Source organism: Nasonia vitripennis, unplaced genomic scaffold, assembly GCF_009193385.2.
Source record: "Nasonia vitripennis strain AsymCx unplaced genomic scaffold, Nvit_psr_1.1 unplaced0002, whole genome shotgun sequence".
Classification (NCBI taxonomy): Eukaryota; Metazoa; Arthropoda; class Insecta; order Hymenoptera; family Pteromalidae; genus Nasonia; species Nasonia vitripennis.
In genome coordinates, this window is record NW_022279781.1 from 322185 (window position 1) to 339608 (window position 17424).

General features: G+C 33.3%; 1 protein-coding gene across 15 annotated transcripts in view; it reads right to left on the reverse strand.

Annotated features, from left to right (window-relative positions):
• The window catches only part of LOC100118293 (DNA-directed RNA polymerases I, II, and III subunit RPABC4), a 99553-nt gene extending 83498 nt beyond the window's left edge, over positions 1 to 16055 (reverse strand). For 9 of the 15 annotated variants that reach the window (XR_004228172.2, XR_004345321.1, XR_004228174.2 and 6 more), the window contains exon 1: positions 15832 to 16054. Coding sequence is in view for 7 of the 15 variants with exons in the window: in XM_031933235.2 (XP_031789095.1) it covers positions 15832 to 15886 (55 nt within the window). In the remaining 8 variants the exon portion in view is untranslated. Of the gene's footprint in view, positions 1 to 190; positions 579 to 663; positions 823 to 905; positions 1041 to 1816; positions 5433 to 15658; positions 15752 to 15828 lie in introns of those variants that run through there. The other 6 variants (XR_004345320.1, XR_004345319.1, XR_004345318.1 and 3 more) reach the window with 6 other exon arrangements.
• Positions 16056 to 17424: the final 1369 nt, after the last annotated feature.

Sequence of the window (17424 nt, forward strand, 5' to 3'; positions counted from 1 at the left end):
GGGGTTCCTATTTAAAAATCCAAAGTTGACCTTCAAATGACCTTGAAAAACGCGTTCAAGGTCAAATCCAAGGTCACCATCGGGTTGCCCCTTCGATATCCTACAACTTTAGTCTCTACCATTTTTTCGATTGTGGCTGTCCCTGACGAGTTATGAGCGGTGCCCGTTTAAATTGGGTCACCCTGTATATATATATATATAACGTCAAAGGAAACTACATGTAAAGAAGAAAAATTGGCAGCATTTTGATATGGGAACAAAAGGAGTGGCAGGGTATACACAAATAAAAACACAAATTTTTTTTTCTTCTTCAGCATACAAAACATTATATTGTTGATAAAACTAATAAAATTTAAAACATAATATTAGCTTTAGTCGGAGGCGCTTGTCACGACTTCAAATAATAAAAAGCTACCGTGACAGCGACACCGCAACATCTTCTGGTACGACGTGCATCCCTCTTGCACGTCGCACCGCAAAAAAATCACATTGAGCTTCTGCACCGTATTTAGATGTTTCACGCTTGACGGCAAGTACGCTGGACGTCGTGATCCGATATGGACAATTACTGAATATGGCTGCAACATACAAACAATTTAAAAAAGATTATGCAATTAAACATATTAGGAAGAAGAAGATTAAGGAAAATATGTGAAAACTAACCTTTCCCCATGGACATTTATACTTAAATATACGGACACGCTTCCCTCTATACTGCACGCTCTTGCGCTCCTCCATGAGCACATCTCCGAACTGTTCGGGGTCAAACTCTTCATAATCCGTACGCTCCATAACGGGCCACATCGACACACGAGTCCCAAGCTATAACAATATACAGTCATATTATAACAATAATGCAATTTAATATAAAAAGATAAATAAAATCATAGTGAATATACACTTACGTAGCCATCATTGGGGCATATGACTGGAAAACGAGTCTCACCGCGCTCCCCCAAGAGATAATGCCCACCACCTGCCTTCCAGTTTCCGAAATCGGTATAGCCATGTACCTTAGTCTCTACATGAAAGTCAAGGTCCTGTAAAAAAAAAAATAAATAAATAAAGAGATTAGAAGAATTTAATACACATATTAATACGTACATCCAAATACACACATATTTGTAATTATACGAAATTAACACGCATTCGCACATTCACTTTTCAAGCATTTACACTCTGTAACATAAAATAAGCACATTCACATACATCTACGATATATGCAACACACTCATACGCAAGCGAGCACGTATCCACACTCTCACTTAAACAAACACACACGTTCAGTCGCATATAAGCATGTACATTCGCATATATCTGTACATAAATAACGTATACTACTTTTTTTAAATATCGCATACAAAAATAAATAAAAGCACGAATATACGCGCATTTACTTTACACTCACTCACATATCATACGAGCGCAACACACGCTATACTTTCATTCATACTCACAAACAAAAACACATATACACAATTACTCCTACTAACATTCACATGGATTCATACGGCGACGCACACACTCTCACTCGTTCAAGCATGCTCAACACATACTACACAATCAATCACACGTTCAATTAGACACATGCGTAAACGTGCACCAGAGCAAACATTTACACTTATTTACACAAAGAAACTCATATTTCCATTTTACACAAGCAATTCAATAGGAAGAGACACCCTCATTGATTTGCAATTTTACACACTCACATACATAAAGCAAACTAAAATTAGGAACATTTCCATTTATGCAGTCTAACTGTTCGGACACACACAGAAAAACAATGAGGAAAATATATCAAACTTTTACTTACGGCATCACAAAATCGGCATTGCAACCGGTCTATCAAACGCTCATGAACGAGCACTCCAAACCGTGTTCAGTCCAGGCTCCGAAACAGCATCCCCTTGGCGTATGTTTCATAATCCGTCAAGGAAGCTGTTGCCCACCTTGCCACGGACATCGCGCAGGCCAGGTCGAACGGCGAATTTATGGAACTCGGCATGAAGCACATGTTTAATCAATTTTAAAAACACTTCCGCATACTTTGAGAATCGAATTAGTTATGCGCGCAGTCGAAGATGCAGCGTCGAAACAACCGAGATCGTGTTGTCCTCGCACCCGCACGGTCATCTCATTCATAAACGGCAGCGGTGGAGAGCCGTCACGCCAAGCAAAGCTCACCTCTCTTCCCCCGCTCCCCTATACACAAGCGCTATGCTCTCTCAAAGCCTGTTCGGAACACCGCTCGAGACATAAACACGTGTAAACGCGCATTCCAACAAGCTGATAAAACAGCGACACTCATTCTAGCCAGTGACAACCATACTAATTCACTTAAAAAAAAAAAAACGATAATTTAATTTCGCATTCTCGCGGCCATTAGGCGCGCAAGTTCATATACAATCAATGCACAAATAACACAGTTTCAGCCTTTTCTTTTGTACTCATAAAATATTTATATTTAAATGTACATACGTATTAATTACTTTATTACCCGCAATTACCGGTGTAATATTTTTATTGACTAGAATATATGTATTTCGAGCGTTTCACATCAATCGTGCTCAGCACAGCATTTAATTTATTGCAATCTAATTTTGATAAAACATATAGAGCATTTGAAATCACATAAAGTTTTTCTTTGTTTCAAAAGGCCCGATATTAATCGAAAATGTAAAGTAGAAATAAAAATACAAGCAAGGATAGTTCTTGTAAAATTTTTGTAATAATAAACGTACAGTACGCATCATAGTTATTATGTAAAATATACATAGATAGTACGTAAAATTTTTGTATTATAACTTAGCTAAAGCAAATTTTGCATCAAAAATTATAATATGCTTCCCTTGTTTTAGATAGACTAATATTTTCTTGAATTTCTACAGCAGGAATGATGTAATAAATGAAGGTAATTCTTAACAAAAATTTTGTGACTATGATCGCGCAGTATACACCACTATGTTATATACTCATCGTGGTATGAATGTGCGCACATCGAGCCTTTCTCATGCAACACATTAAATACAGCGCATACATTTTTGCATACTAATTAAGCTGAAGCATGTTTTACGACAAGAATCACAAGATATTTCCCTTATGTTAAATAAATTGATATTTGCTTAACATTTTTTACGATAGGAATATGAGCGGACTTTCTTTTTGACAAAATTTCATAACAATGAGCATCGCTGCACTGTGTGTTTATTGCGGCACAAATACATACGCATCAGGCTATCCTAGCACATTATACTAATTGCAACATGATAGGCACGGCACGTGAATTTTATGTATTATAAGTTGGTTAAAGCATGTTTTGCCTCAGAAATTGCGAGATATTTTCTCTGTTTAAGATGCTCTGATGGTTATTCGAATTTCTACAATAAAAATTAAGATGTATTTGAAAATATGAACGTATAATATATGTCGCTGTGTTACGCGCTTATCGCGGCAAGAATATGCGCGCGTCAACTCTCTCATGCAACATGCTTAACTCGGCGCGTGAACCTTTTGTGTTATAACTTGACTAAATCATGTTTTGCGTCGAAATTGCGAGACATTTTTCCTTATTCTAAATGCCTAAATATTCGTTCAAATTTATACATTAGAAACTGAGACGCACCTGAAAGTATTTTTCATCAAAATCTAGAGGAAAACATATGCGCATAAGATTTTATATTCTAACTTAGCCGAAATATATTTAGTATCAAAATTTATGAATTACTTCATTTAATTTAGACAGTTCCGTGCTGGTATGAATTTTTACATTATAAATGAATGTATGAATGTAAGTATGTTTTATCAAATCTTCGTAGTAATGAACTATAATATCAGCTGCTGCCTTGTATATCCATTATAGCGCAATATATTGCGCTAGTGCATATAATCGGATACTATTTGCTTAAATTTATTTTGCCAACACATATACTCTGCCACACTTTATTTCAAATAAGTTCAGGCATGTATACAAAGCCGTGATGTTTTAGTATAGCCGTTGCTAGGTTTTTCCCGATTTTCATTAGGCGATTTTGTACCAAACTACTCCGCACACCTGTCTACCTGTGTCGCTCTACGGTTTATATTCCCAAAACCTCCATATCTCGTCTTATCCTGTCCCTGGCGCAATTATCCCGCTTTTACCTATTCAGATAATAGCATTGCTAGCACTTATAAGCGTTGACACCGACAGATACAAATTAGAACTGATGTAACCTCTGAACACACAAGACCTTTTCGGTCTCCGCGACACTTTGTAAATAGTGTAAAGTTTGTTAAAATATATTTAAGTGTTAAACATCATCCATATACGCTTCAACTTATTCACATATCAGTTGTTCGCCATTAAGGGGATGTCGTCGCTAAAAACACTGTTTTTCTATTACATATAACTTTTTAAATAAAGCGTGTAATGAAAAACCAAGCTTGGAGCGCTCTAGTGTTAGGTTTAATAAATCACTCTACCAAAGGAAATTTCGATCGGACATTTAGTTTTTATAAAATCTTGGAAATACGAACAGATGTTTACGCGTACTCGCGTGATTACAGCGCCAACCTCAAAATCTAATTTTACATAAAACTTTTTAAATAAAGCTTGCAATGGAAATCGAGTCTGTAACGCCGTAGTGTTAAGTTTTATGAATCGTTTTACCGAAGAAATTTCAATCAGACTTTTTGTTTTTCTAAAAGTTTGAAAATACAAAATACCCCGTGGCGGATTTTCAAAATTTGGCCAGCTTGCTCTGATCAATTAACTATAAAAAATTTTCTGGTTGATTTTGTACTATACTATATGTATGATAGATAACTTGTACATTGTGCATGAAAGCCCTTGAATCTTCTCTACATTAGGGATGCCATGTTACAGGATACAAGATACAAGGTATATGCAGAGATAATCAGAGAAAAACTGGAGAAGGTACTAGAAGGAAAAAGGAAGCTGAAGAACAAACAAATAGGTTTTGAGTACTATATTAGCTATTATTGATTACTCTTTATTTTCATTCGATTTTATTGTTCATTTTTGCTCTATTTTTATTAACATCTATTATTATTTGTTAGTAGATTTTTAAATATTTTTTTCAATGTAAGAAAACGTCTACCACAACAGGATCATATTGCTTCTATCAATAATCACAGAAAGATTCACTAGAAAAAATACAATTTTATTATATGGTTTTACTATACAATCCGAGAAATTTATATTGACATCCGGTTATTTTTAATATTTTATTTCAAGAAAACTATCTAATTTAACATCTAAACTACCTCAATGAAGTTGTAATTAACTTATTCGAGATGAGCATTAAAAGTAAAACTTTTAATTATTGTACTGTCTTGATAATCAAACTTAGGTTTTCCTCGTAGATCTTCTTCGTACCTTGTAAATCATTTTTCAGTGTATATATCTTATCGAGCATCAAATACAACAACTGTAAAAAAAGGTTAAGAAAAAATATTGTTTTAAAAATGTGATACCCCTGGTAGAAATTTACCCAACCAAAATGGCCAACTTACCAATTATTCGCCAATATTTTTTACCAATATGCTTGGCGAAAGTTTGACGAATTTAAGAGCAACGGTTGGCGAGTTCAATATTGATAATATTTTTATATCCCGGTTGTAGGTTATGTCAGCAATATAGTTTTCGATGCTTAAATGCGAATATCGACTAACTCCGTAACTTTTTGTGCATATATGTGCACATCGATTATGGATGGTATCTAGGTGTATAGGACACTGATGGCGGGATCCAGATTGTGCACCAAATGGATTTTGATATCTACAACTAAATTCAAAGGGCTTCGAAACGCCGAGAGGGGGAAAGAGGGAGGAGGAGGAGTAGGTAAGGCGGGAATTATACTTAAACAAAGGAAATTAGAAGACAGTTTAAAGCCGAAGGAAAAGATACAAAATAAAAAGAAAGATGGAAATCCAGAAGAGGTAGTAGGAAAGGTAAAGAAGGAAAGAACAGGCGGAACAGAGGAAAACAAGTAAGAAAGAGATACGTTTGCTAGAGGCGGGTGAGTAAAGAGGTCGCCTCAGGCGGAGAATAAAACAGGGGAATGGGTAAAAGGGACTATGAACAAGATATTAAAGAAGTTAGAGGAGATAAGCGGAAAAATGGATAAGGAACAAGAAGAAAGGACGAAGATGATGAAAAGCTAGGATCAGAGATACAATGTTTTGAAAGACGAAATTAACAGAAAGATAGATAAAGGGCTGACAACGATAGAGGGTAAGATAAAGGAAGAAAGAGAAGAAAGGAAAAGAGGAAGAAAACAGGGAGACGGTAGAGGGATGGGTAAAAAAGCAAACTAGAAATAGAGGTAACTTAGGAGTGCGTGGTTAGTGAAATGTAAAATATGCAAGATAAGGGCAGAATGTAGGAATTGTGAGGACAAGGGGTCGATGATGAGAGAAAAGGCAAAGCTGTAAGGTTCAGATATTTATATTGAACATGACCTCACATAGAAGGAAAGGAGGAATAAGGATAAGCTAAGGGGATTGTAGTTCTGGGAAGTGGTAAAAAGAAGAAGGAAGAAGAGAGTCCGATGTAGCAGTGCCATAGGAAATGAAGAATGGATAAATCACTTTAAAGAGCACCTAGGCGAAGAAGAAGAGAAAGGAGATGAAGAAAGAAAGGCAGGAATAGAAGAGAACAGAGAGATTATAGGAGAAGAAGAGCTCATAACTGAAGACGAGGTGAGGAAAGCAATAGGAAAATTGAAGAAAGAACTAGCGCAGGTGGGTTTGAGATACATAAGCGGGTTAGACAAGGGTGCCCGCTAAGTCCTACGCTCTTTAACGTGGCCACATGGCAGACACAGAAAGGGAACCAAGCAAGGTGCAAGAAGGAGGGATAGCATTAGGTAAAAAGAAATTTTGGTCGATTTCATACGCGGATGATGTGGTGCTGCTGGCGACGAGCGCAGGAGGGCTAAAGCAAGATGTTGAGGATATTTAAGTAAATAATAATAGATAAAAAAGGCTTGGATTTGACCACGGAATAATCGAAGATTATGGTGTTTAAGAACGGAGGTAAGAGAAAAAAAGAGGAAAGATCTTATTAGGAAGACAAAGAACTAGAAGTAGTAAAAAGTTTTGAATATCTGGGGTATACTATGAAAGAGAACGGGAGGAAAAAGGATTAGATCAAAAAGCTAAAATAAAAAACGAACACAGTAATGAGTTCAATGTGAGGACTACAGGAAGAGCTCTTTCAGAGATAACTGGCAGATAATGATGAGGTTATTTGACACGATGGTCGAAACGGTAATGGAGTATGGGGCGGAGGTATGGGAATGGAAGAGAAAGGAGGACCTGGAAAAGATACAAAAAAATATATGAAATGGGTATTGAAGTTGGACAGGACCACACCGGAACACATACTACATCTGGAGACAAAACGATTCAGACTCGAAAAAAGGACAAGGAGAAGAAGAATGAAATATAAGGCAAACGAAGGCACCGTGTGGAGAGAATGCTGGTCAATGTTGGAAAAGGAAGAAGGGGAAGGAAAGAGAAAAGGAAGGAGGAGAATAGTAAGAGAAGAAGAGATTAACAAAAGAGGCTGGGCACAGGCAGAATATCACTAAAAATTTTTATTTTCTAATAATTTGATTTAAACAAAAATTTTTTTAAATATTAAAAAATAAATATTTTGTAACTCACGGCCAGTGTTTTGGTGTTATCATCTGAATGGTAAAACCGTAATGGCCATCATTATGTGAATTTTATAAATTTTATTAATTTAAAACGACTTCGAAAAAATATACTGAAGGTTAAAAAATGTTTGATGATTATCACCTGATAATCAGCTGATTATCATTAGCATTTTATCTCATATAAACGCATATTTGTAACTATCCGCTTAAATAAAAATATTAAGCTGATATCACCTGATAATCAGCTGACGTTTCGGCATGATTATCAGCAGATTATCAGCTAATAATCAGTTGATTGTCGATCTCCTTTTTTTTCAGTAGGGTGAGAAAGAGAAGAGGGGGGCCAGGAAAAGAGAAAGAGAGAGGAATTTGCTAAAGAAGAGGGAGATATAAGTACATAGAAGTCGTGGATAGTGGAGATAGAAGGAGAAAGATATACATGGGACAAAGAGAAGGAGAGGATGGTGAAGAGAGGAAAAGAGACGGATCAGGGAAGTCAACAGAGGACAAGGACTGAAAAGGAAAGAAGAATGAGACACGTGTACACACAGAGACACAGAAGCATAGCATTCAAACTATGTAATTTGCCTGGTAATATGTATTAAAAATATGTACTGATTTGGGACTGACTATTTAAAATATATTAAATATAAATATAAGTATTTGATGTGGTCATAAATGGTGTTATTATCCTTACTTGTTTTGTTTAAACTTTTAAATGTTAAGTGGCAGATAACATAGACATATGACCTATTTTTGGTGATATCATCCGCATGGTACTACCATTTATGGTCACCAAATATAATAAATGTGTCGCTTTTAAGTTTTATTTTTGATTAAAAATCAGGAAAGTTATTAGTATGTGTTTTTATTACATGTTTTTATCATGTGATTTTATCATATGTTAAATTGAAACCACAAAAACATAAAGTTTAAAATGTAGGTTTTAATCTTTTTATTTCCAGATTTTCAACTTTAGGTTTAGAGTGTACAAAACTGTTATTTTACAATAATTTAAAAAAAAAAAGATTTGCTTAACCGTGTGAAATAAAAGTTTTGGATAACCTTAAATTATCATATAACACCCTTAAAATGAGGGATGATTCCAGCATGGTTGTCAAGTTTGAAACGACTTGAAAACCACCTGCGAATATTTTTTCACAAAAACATATGATAAAAGTACATATTTTTAACATATTGATAAATTCATATGATTTTTTTCAACTGGGATGATAGCATTACAATTAAGTGTAAATCTGTAGAATTGATTTGCATAAAGATTAAAATCCATCAATTAATTCTCTGTGATGATACCATTTTAACATACTTATAAAGTTTAAAATGTAGGTTTTAATCTTTTCACTTCCTCATTTTCAACTTTAGCTTTAGAGCTCATGGCCATAGTTTTGGTGTTATCATCCGGATGGTATCACCTTATTAGGCCCAAATTATATTAATTTTATGATATTTAATAATTTTAAACAACTTTAATGATAATTGATAACTTTAAGTTTTAATAAAAATATTAAACTGATATCATGTAATAATCGGCTGATTGACCTAGCGGAAATACAAAAGTGTACATAAGTGTGAATTAAGTAGCGTATTGGGAATATGCAATGAACATCATGATCTCGATCTACCCTCAAATATAAGTAAAGAAACGCTGAGTAATGATGCGAGGCATACAGTCACTCAGATAAACTCAAACCATAACTCGGAATCTAGAAAGAAATTGCTAAATAATTTAGAAATCATCAGTGACGAAGAAGAAGGAGAAGTGTATGAGAATAGTTTGAAAAGAGAAAATTCACTGTTAAGAGAACTAAATAAAGAATTAACAGAAAAAAACAAGATGCTAAGAGATTTACTGAAGAACAAAAAAGTGACACAAATACAGTGAAAAATAAAACTTTTGCGGAAGTAATGTCTTATTCAAAAACTAGTACCAGGTCAAAAAGGGTACCTAGCATAATAATAAAAAACAAATCATCACATACTATTGATCAGATAAACTTGTTGAAAAAGGATGAAGTGATTGTTAATTGTTTGAATGAAGAAAGTACAAGTAAAGCTTTTAGTATATTAAAGAAAAAACTAGCTGATGAATGTGAAGTGAACAGAGAAAAAGTAAAAGATCCAAAAGTAAAAGTAGTTGGAATTAATAATTTTGAAAACCTGGATGATAACAAATTGGAAGAAGATATAAACGAAAGAAACTTTAGTAAATTTTCAAAAAAATGTATAGTCCTACATACATATAAGAACAACAAGACTAACTTGCAAACAGTGTTAATTGAAATGCCAGCAGAATTGTATCAAAGTGTCATAGAAAGCAATAATAAACTATTTGTAGAATGCAGAGTTTATAATTATTGCAATATTAAACCATGCTTCAACTGTGGCAGATTTGGACATAATGGTCTGAAATGCAATAATAGGCCTATCTTTTTTATGTGTACGGGCAACCATAAAACTAGAGAGTGTGAAAGACAAGGAAACATAATGAAATGTCCAAATTGTATATACAGCAATAGTAAATACAAGACAGAATACAAGACAGAACATATGGTAACAGACAGCCAAGAATGCAAAATTTTGCAAGCCAACATAAGAAAATGTATATTAAAAATAATATTTATGAAAAAACTAAAGTAGAAGTAATTGATAAATTGAGGGTGGTTAACTCAGATCTTAAGCTTCAATCAGGTGAATCATTAAGAGTTTCGGCTATGTACAGGTGTCATGATGTTCCCAAAACAGAATTTCTAAATAGTGTACAAAAATTTCTATCAAAACACATTAGAACCAAAAACCACTGTATAATAGGAGATTTTAATATGGATATAATAGAAAGTAATGTACAAAATAATCATATAGGTGCAATATCAATAAGCCAGGAATTCTTAAATAATTTCTTTGAATAAGAATTCATTCCATACTATAGAGGCGTAAAACCCTCTCTAGATAACGAATCGGGTTCTTGTATTGATAATTTTTTTGCAAAGACTTGAGATGTTAATATTGAATCTTATAAATTATGTACTCCGTTTAACGACCACTATCCACTTGTAATAAGTATCGTTCAGCTTAAAGTGCAGAATGAGCAAGAAAATTGTATTAATTATAGAAAGTTAAAGGAATATGCAAAGAATCATGCAAATCTTGCTTTGGATGAACTAATAAAAATGATACATAGCTGTGTTGGAAAAGCCACTTGTCACAAAAAAACTAAGAATAAACAATTACCTAGGAAAAAATGGATAACTAAAGCAATATTAGTATCGTGTAAAAATAAAGAAAATCTATATAATATATGGAAAAAAAAATCCTACAAATATAACTCTAAAGCATGAATATAAAAATTATGAAAAAATTTTGAATAAAACAATAAAAGATGCTAAATACAAATTCGAAAACAATGAGATAAGAAGAAGTGGCGATAATTCAAGATAGCTATGGAGCATCATAAACAGTAAAATGGGCAAAAGCAACAAACAAATGAAATAGCCTGACTGTATAGTGGTTAATCACCAAAAAATAGTGAACAAGACAAATATAGCGAATGAAATGAATGATTATTTTAGTCAAGTTGGAATAGACTTAAGTAACCAAATAAATAATAAGTGCGATGATCAAATAAGACTGCCAGCAAGAAATAGCAAATCCATATTTATACAACCAACTAATATTTGTGAAATCCATAGATTAATAAGCGAAATGAAGAAAAAAGCTGGTGGGGTAGACAACATCAATGCAAGTACAATCAAGTGCATTGCTATGTTTCTGACAAAACCCTTGGAACATATTTTTAACATGAGTATACAGCAATCAATTTGGCTGAATGCGCTAAAACAAGCTGATATATTACCAATTCACAAGTCTGGAGATAGTACATGTATTGCAAACTATCGCCCAATATCACTGATTTCTAATATAGCTAAAATATTTGAAAAAATTATATGCAACAGACTTTTCAATTTTATAATGAAGCATAATATTATATCAGAAAGACAGTTTGGTTTCGTCAGAGGCAGAGAAGCATCAGATGCGCTTGATTGTCTTACGGATATTATAGACAAAAGTCTAAACAAAAGTAAACCAATAATAACAACATTTCTAGATCTAGCCAAAGCTTTCGATACTGTTGATCACAGAATATTATTGGATAAATTGGAAAGATATGGAATAAGAGGATGTGCCTTAAAACTCTTAACTAGCTATCTATTAGGTAGGAAACAATGCGTTAAGATAAATAATTTCAAAAGTGAATACAAACCCGCGTGAAAATATTATATGAGATCTCATGTAGATCTCAGTACGAATTTCAGTCATATGAGATCTCATATGAGATCTCGTATAATATTTTTACGCGGGAAGATATTTCCATAGGTGTTCCGCAAGGAACCATTTAGGTCCTTTATTTTTTATCCTATATGTAAATAACCTACTGATAGATATGCTAAAAGACTATAATGTCTTATGGAGATGACACAGTCATCATCTCGAGTGATGACTCGTGGTCGGCAGCACAGGACATGATGAATTTTTATCTTAGCAAGGTTGCCAAATGGCTGATTTTAAATAAACTATCGTTAAATGTAAATAAAACTGTATACATAACATATGGCAACTACTGTGATAGTGTACCAGAGGATATAAATATTAAAATTGGAGGCAACTTTATAAATAGGGTTGAAAGCCATGAATATTTAGGGTTACATTTCGATTACAATATGAAATGGAATATACGCATTGACTCCATTATAAAAAGAACAAGATATTTAATTTTTGTCTTTGCAAAAATTAAAAGTATAATGGATAGAAAAACGTTAATGATGATCTACCATGCATTCTTCCAGGGCCTAGTCAATTATGGAATAATTGCCTGGGGTGGGGCATATAACAATTGTATGTACTCGATACAAGGAGTACAAAAAAAATTGTTAAAAATTATTAATAATTAATAGAAATCATTTTGAAACACATAATTCCCTACTAACAGTTAGGCAATTGTTCCAAATTGAAGCAATAACATATCACTATGGGAAACTAAGGGATATTTATAGTAAAAATACGAAAAGTACTAGGAAAAAGAGTATATCATTGCCAAAAATTAATAAATCTATAAGTAAGAAAAGCAGCTACTACAGGGCTGTGAAAATTTTCAATTTACCCTCTAATGATCTCAAAGAGTTAACAGTTAGAAAAGTAACTATAATAAATAAATCAAAGGATTTCATAAGAAATCTAATAGTATGAAATGAATTAGAGACACTAGTTTAACTTCTGTTATAAGTACAAGTAAGAACAGTATGAAAAGATTAATTTTAGTTTTAAGTTTTTAAGCTATCTGTATAATTATTGTGCCATATCCTAGTGGAAATGGATTGTGTGCCAAAATGTGCCATAGTGTGCCAAAGTGTAATAAAGTGTGCCATGCTGTGCCAAACTGTGCTATACTGTGCCATACTTTGTCAAAAAAGAGATGTTTGTTTCCAAAAAACCCATGTGTGTTAAAGTGTGCCAAAGTGTGCCAAAGTGCAGCAAATTTCCGAATTTGAACACTTTGGCACACTGGCACACTATGGCACAGTATGGCACATTTTGGCACACTTTGCCACACTTTGCCACACTTTAGCATACTTTGCCACACTTTGGCACACCCCATTATTTCCACTAGGGTACCTATGTACAGGCAACTTGTTTGCCTCTATAGGAAGCCTTTAAAATGCTTATGTCATAAATAAATAAATAAATAAATAAATACATATGTAATTAAGAACAGCGAGTTGGAGATATGGCAACGTCACGCCTTGTAAACCTTTTCTGTGACTTGTTTTCTATTCCAAAACCACTTTTGCTCTTTATTCTCACTCATATTTTATAAATATTAATGAACAACTTGGTGATCAAAATACAACAGACATGATGAACTACACGCTTTTATACACGGCCATCAAGGTTATAAAGTCGAGCAGAAGCGCGACATTGCCAAACAATTGGTTGTAAATATTGCAACCAACACATATTGGTTGCAAATATTAAAAACTATGGCACTAGGTGAGATATTTTTCAAATATCACACCAATACCCTTTTTCAAAACTGTAAAGATGACTGCATTAAAACCAACTTAAAAAAATTTGGACAAAAAATTTATTTGTGCTTGTCTTTATAGAGAGGGATGATATCGTCGCTTCCTATGAAGACTATCACGTTTCAAATCCCTCTGGAAGAATAGTACTTTTCACTTTTTGCCGTGAAAAGTAGCACAGGTGAAGCTTTTGCCGCAAAGACTAGCACTTTTCACAACTTCGCCATAAAGACTAGCTTGTTTCACGTCTTTGCCATGAAGACTAGCACTTTTCACGAACAAACTAGAGATTTCAGGGCTTTATGCATAAAAATTTGATGATATTTATGAACGCAAAAGTGGTACATTTATTTATTTATTTATTTATTTAAAAGTGCTAATCTTCGCGGCAAACAACGAAACGAATCGACGAAATCTACTACTCTTTGTAGGGGCCAACAATATGATGTCATTTAATCGCACAAATTAATAATCAGTGTACCAAAAAAAGCCAGTTCACATTTAGCTGATTGTTAGCTCCTTATTAATCAATAATCATGCCAAAACCAGTAGCTCATCATCAGATGATAGTTATCCTACTATTTTATTGAAGCTATTAATTATGAATATTTGTTTATGATAAATAAAATGTTAATGATCATAATTTTATTCTAACTTATTTATTAAAATTATTAAAATGAATAATATTCCAGTACCAGCAAAAAATTTGTATTCATATGAATAAAAATCTATTCATCAGAATAAAAATTTAGTACTTCACAACAAGAATTTTGGTGTTTTCATACAGATTGTAACATCTATTTTGGCCCTCATTATGTGAATATTATATAATAATTTTAAATAACTTAGAATGTAAAGAATCAAGGATCCAAATATTATCATGATTATTACCAAACAGTCAGCTTATAATCATTAACATTTTATTCAATACCCTAGTGGAAAAAAGAATGTAAAAATTGTAATAAAACGTAAAAAAGATGTAAGAAAATGTAAGAAACTGTACCTTTTTGTTGGACTTCGGACCTTTTTTCTCCTACGTTTTTGTACACTTTCTTACATTTTCAGATTTGTTAACTCTTTTAATACATTTAAAGTTACATTTTATTACATATGTTATTTTACCGCCTACTATAGTTAATATATTTTTTTAATTATTAATTTTATAATAAAATGTAACAATGCGTAATAAATTGTAAGAAAAAGTAAAAGGATGTAAGCAGAAGTAAGAAAATAAAAAAATCGCCATTTTTGTATATAATATTACACTTACAGACAATTTTTTACATTTTGTTATACTTTTTTACGTATTGTTATATTTGTCATTTCAAAGAAGAGACCCCCATGAAATCCTGGATCAATGGATTTGTAATAAATTGTAATAAAACGTAACAAAATGTAGCAAACTGTAATAAAACGTAAAAAAGGTCAGAAATCCAACAAAAATGTACAAAATAGTACAATTTGTTACATTTTAGTATTAAAATATTAGTGTAATTATCACCTAATGATCAACTGCTGTTTTTTGGCACGATTATCAATTAATAAGGAGCTGTTAATCAACTAAATGTCATCTGATCTTTTTAAGTAGAGCAATTTTTGTACCTGTGTAAAAAAAGTAGTATCACACGTAAAATAAAAGATAATAATGTCGTATAAGTTATTTTTTTGTTTGTATCATGGTGCTTCCATTTGTAGTTAATAAAAATATACATAGCATTATTGCATGATCTTTTTTTCGTGAAAATACTGTATGGTTCTACTACATTATAACTAACTCAATAATATAATAAGTAAAGAAACCGAGGGTTAGATTGCCACATGATCCTACTAAACACGGAGACCAAGTCATTAATGTCATTAAATGAAAGAATATATGTTTAAAAACTCAAAGGATACGTCTCTTAGTACGTTTTTTGTACATTATTCGATAACCACATTCTCTACAGCGTATAGGATCTCTTGGACGAATTTCATTATCATGATGGCACTCTGCAAAGAATAATATCCAATAAAAACTAGTTCAAGCATATATAATTCAAGTAATTATAAGTTTAAATATAACAAACCACCACAAATGTAAACCATAGTTTGCTTTGGAGTGTTATCAGTTTTATTCGATTCCATTTCTGAAATTTAAAGACTTAATCCAATTCTTTTTTCCTAAATTTTAAAATAGAAGAAGATAGAATAAGTATTTGATTTATAGGTTGATTTTTTACTCATTATTAGGCACCCGTTATACCCGTTATAACAAAACGATGCAGACTCACCTCAAAGGCCGCGACACAAGAAATGTCAGTGCTGGGGTCACGATTATTCAGAGGGTCGCTCAAATGCCAACTTCAGGGGGCATCGCGGTAAGAGCATTCCGCTTCGTCCCCTGAAGTCAGCCATCGGGCGACCCTGCATCAATTCGAAAATGTTCGAATTACCGGTGGCTGCACCGATAAATAAGAATATGTCAAACTAAAGCTAAAAAACAAGAACCCTAAGCACCAAATCAAGTTACACAAGATTTGAATATCATACGTAAATATTAATATATCCCTTAAACTTAAATCTACTTTCCCCATGCACAGCGAGATGCAAATAAAAAAATAATACTAAACTAAAATCTGCTAAGACCATCCACACCAGGCACAGCAAATTGCTAACATAAAACGAAAATATTAAATCCTAAGCAAAAATCAAATTAAATTTTTAAATATGTCTGCACGTTGAAGAAAGGCGAGCGAGCGCAAGAGTGAGATTAAAAACTAAAATCTTTAAACCCACCTACTCCATTCAGTAAGGTATATTGTTGTTTAAACGTTCAAAAATTTTAAAATTACAACATAACATTTGATGTGGAGGTGGGCCAGAGAGAGAGAGAGAGGATAATATTAACTAAGATGATAATATCATCTATGGAGAATAATTTAGCAAGAGTCCCTGAAATCAAACTCTTACCTTTGGGTAAAACTAGTAGTGTGAGGTTGGTAGGTTTAGGAATTTTGGTTTTTGATGCTACTTTCAAGCTCACTCGCCTCTTTTTAATATGCCGACGCATTTGAAATAATATTTTACGAGTCAAACTCTTACTGAATGCGGTAGGTGGGTTTAAAGGTTTTAGTTTTTAACCTCACTCTTGCGCTCGTTCGCCTTCCTTCAACGTGCAGACATATTTAAAAATTTAATTTGATTTTTGTGTCGGCTTATGTACTTAGGATTTAATATTTTCGTTTTATATTAGCAACTTGCTGTGCCTGGTGTGGATGGTTTTAGGAGATTTTAGTTTAGTATTATTTTTTCATTTGCATCTCGCTGTGCATGGGGTCGGTAGATTTAAGTTTATGGGGATATATATATTTACGTATGATATTCAAATCTTGGGTAACTTGATTTGGTGCTTAGGGTTCTTTGTTTTTTAGCTTTAGTTTGACATATTCTTATTTATCGGTGCAGCCACCGGTAATTCGAACATTTTCGAATTGATGTAGGATCGCCCGATGGCTGACTTCAGGGAACGAAGCGGAATGCTCTTACCGCGATGCCCCCTGAAGTTGGCATTTGAGCGACCCTCCGAATAATCGTAACCCCAGCACTGAGAACAGTAATAAGTATCATATGACATGCCGTAAGTGTCGTAGATGGCGTGGCTGTTGTACGGCTGTAGGATTGAA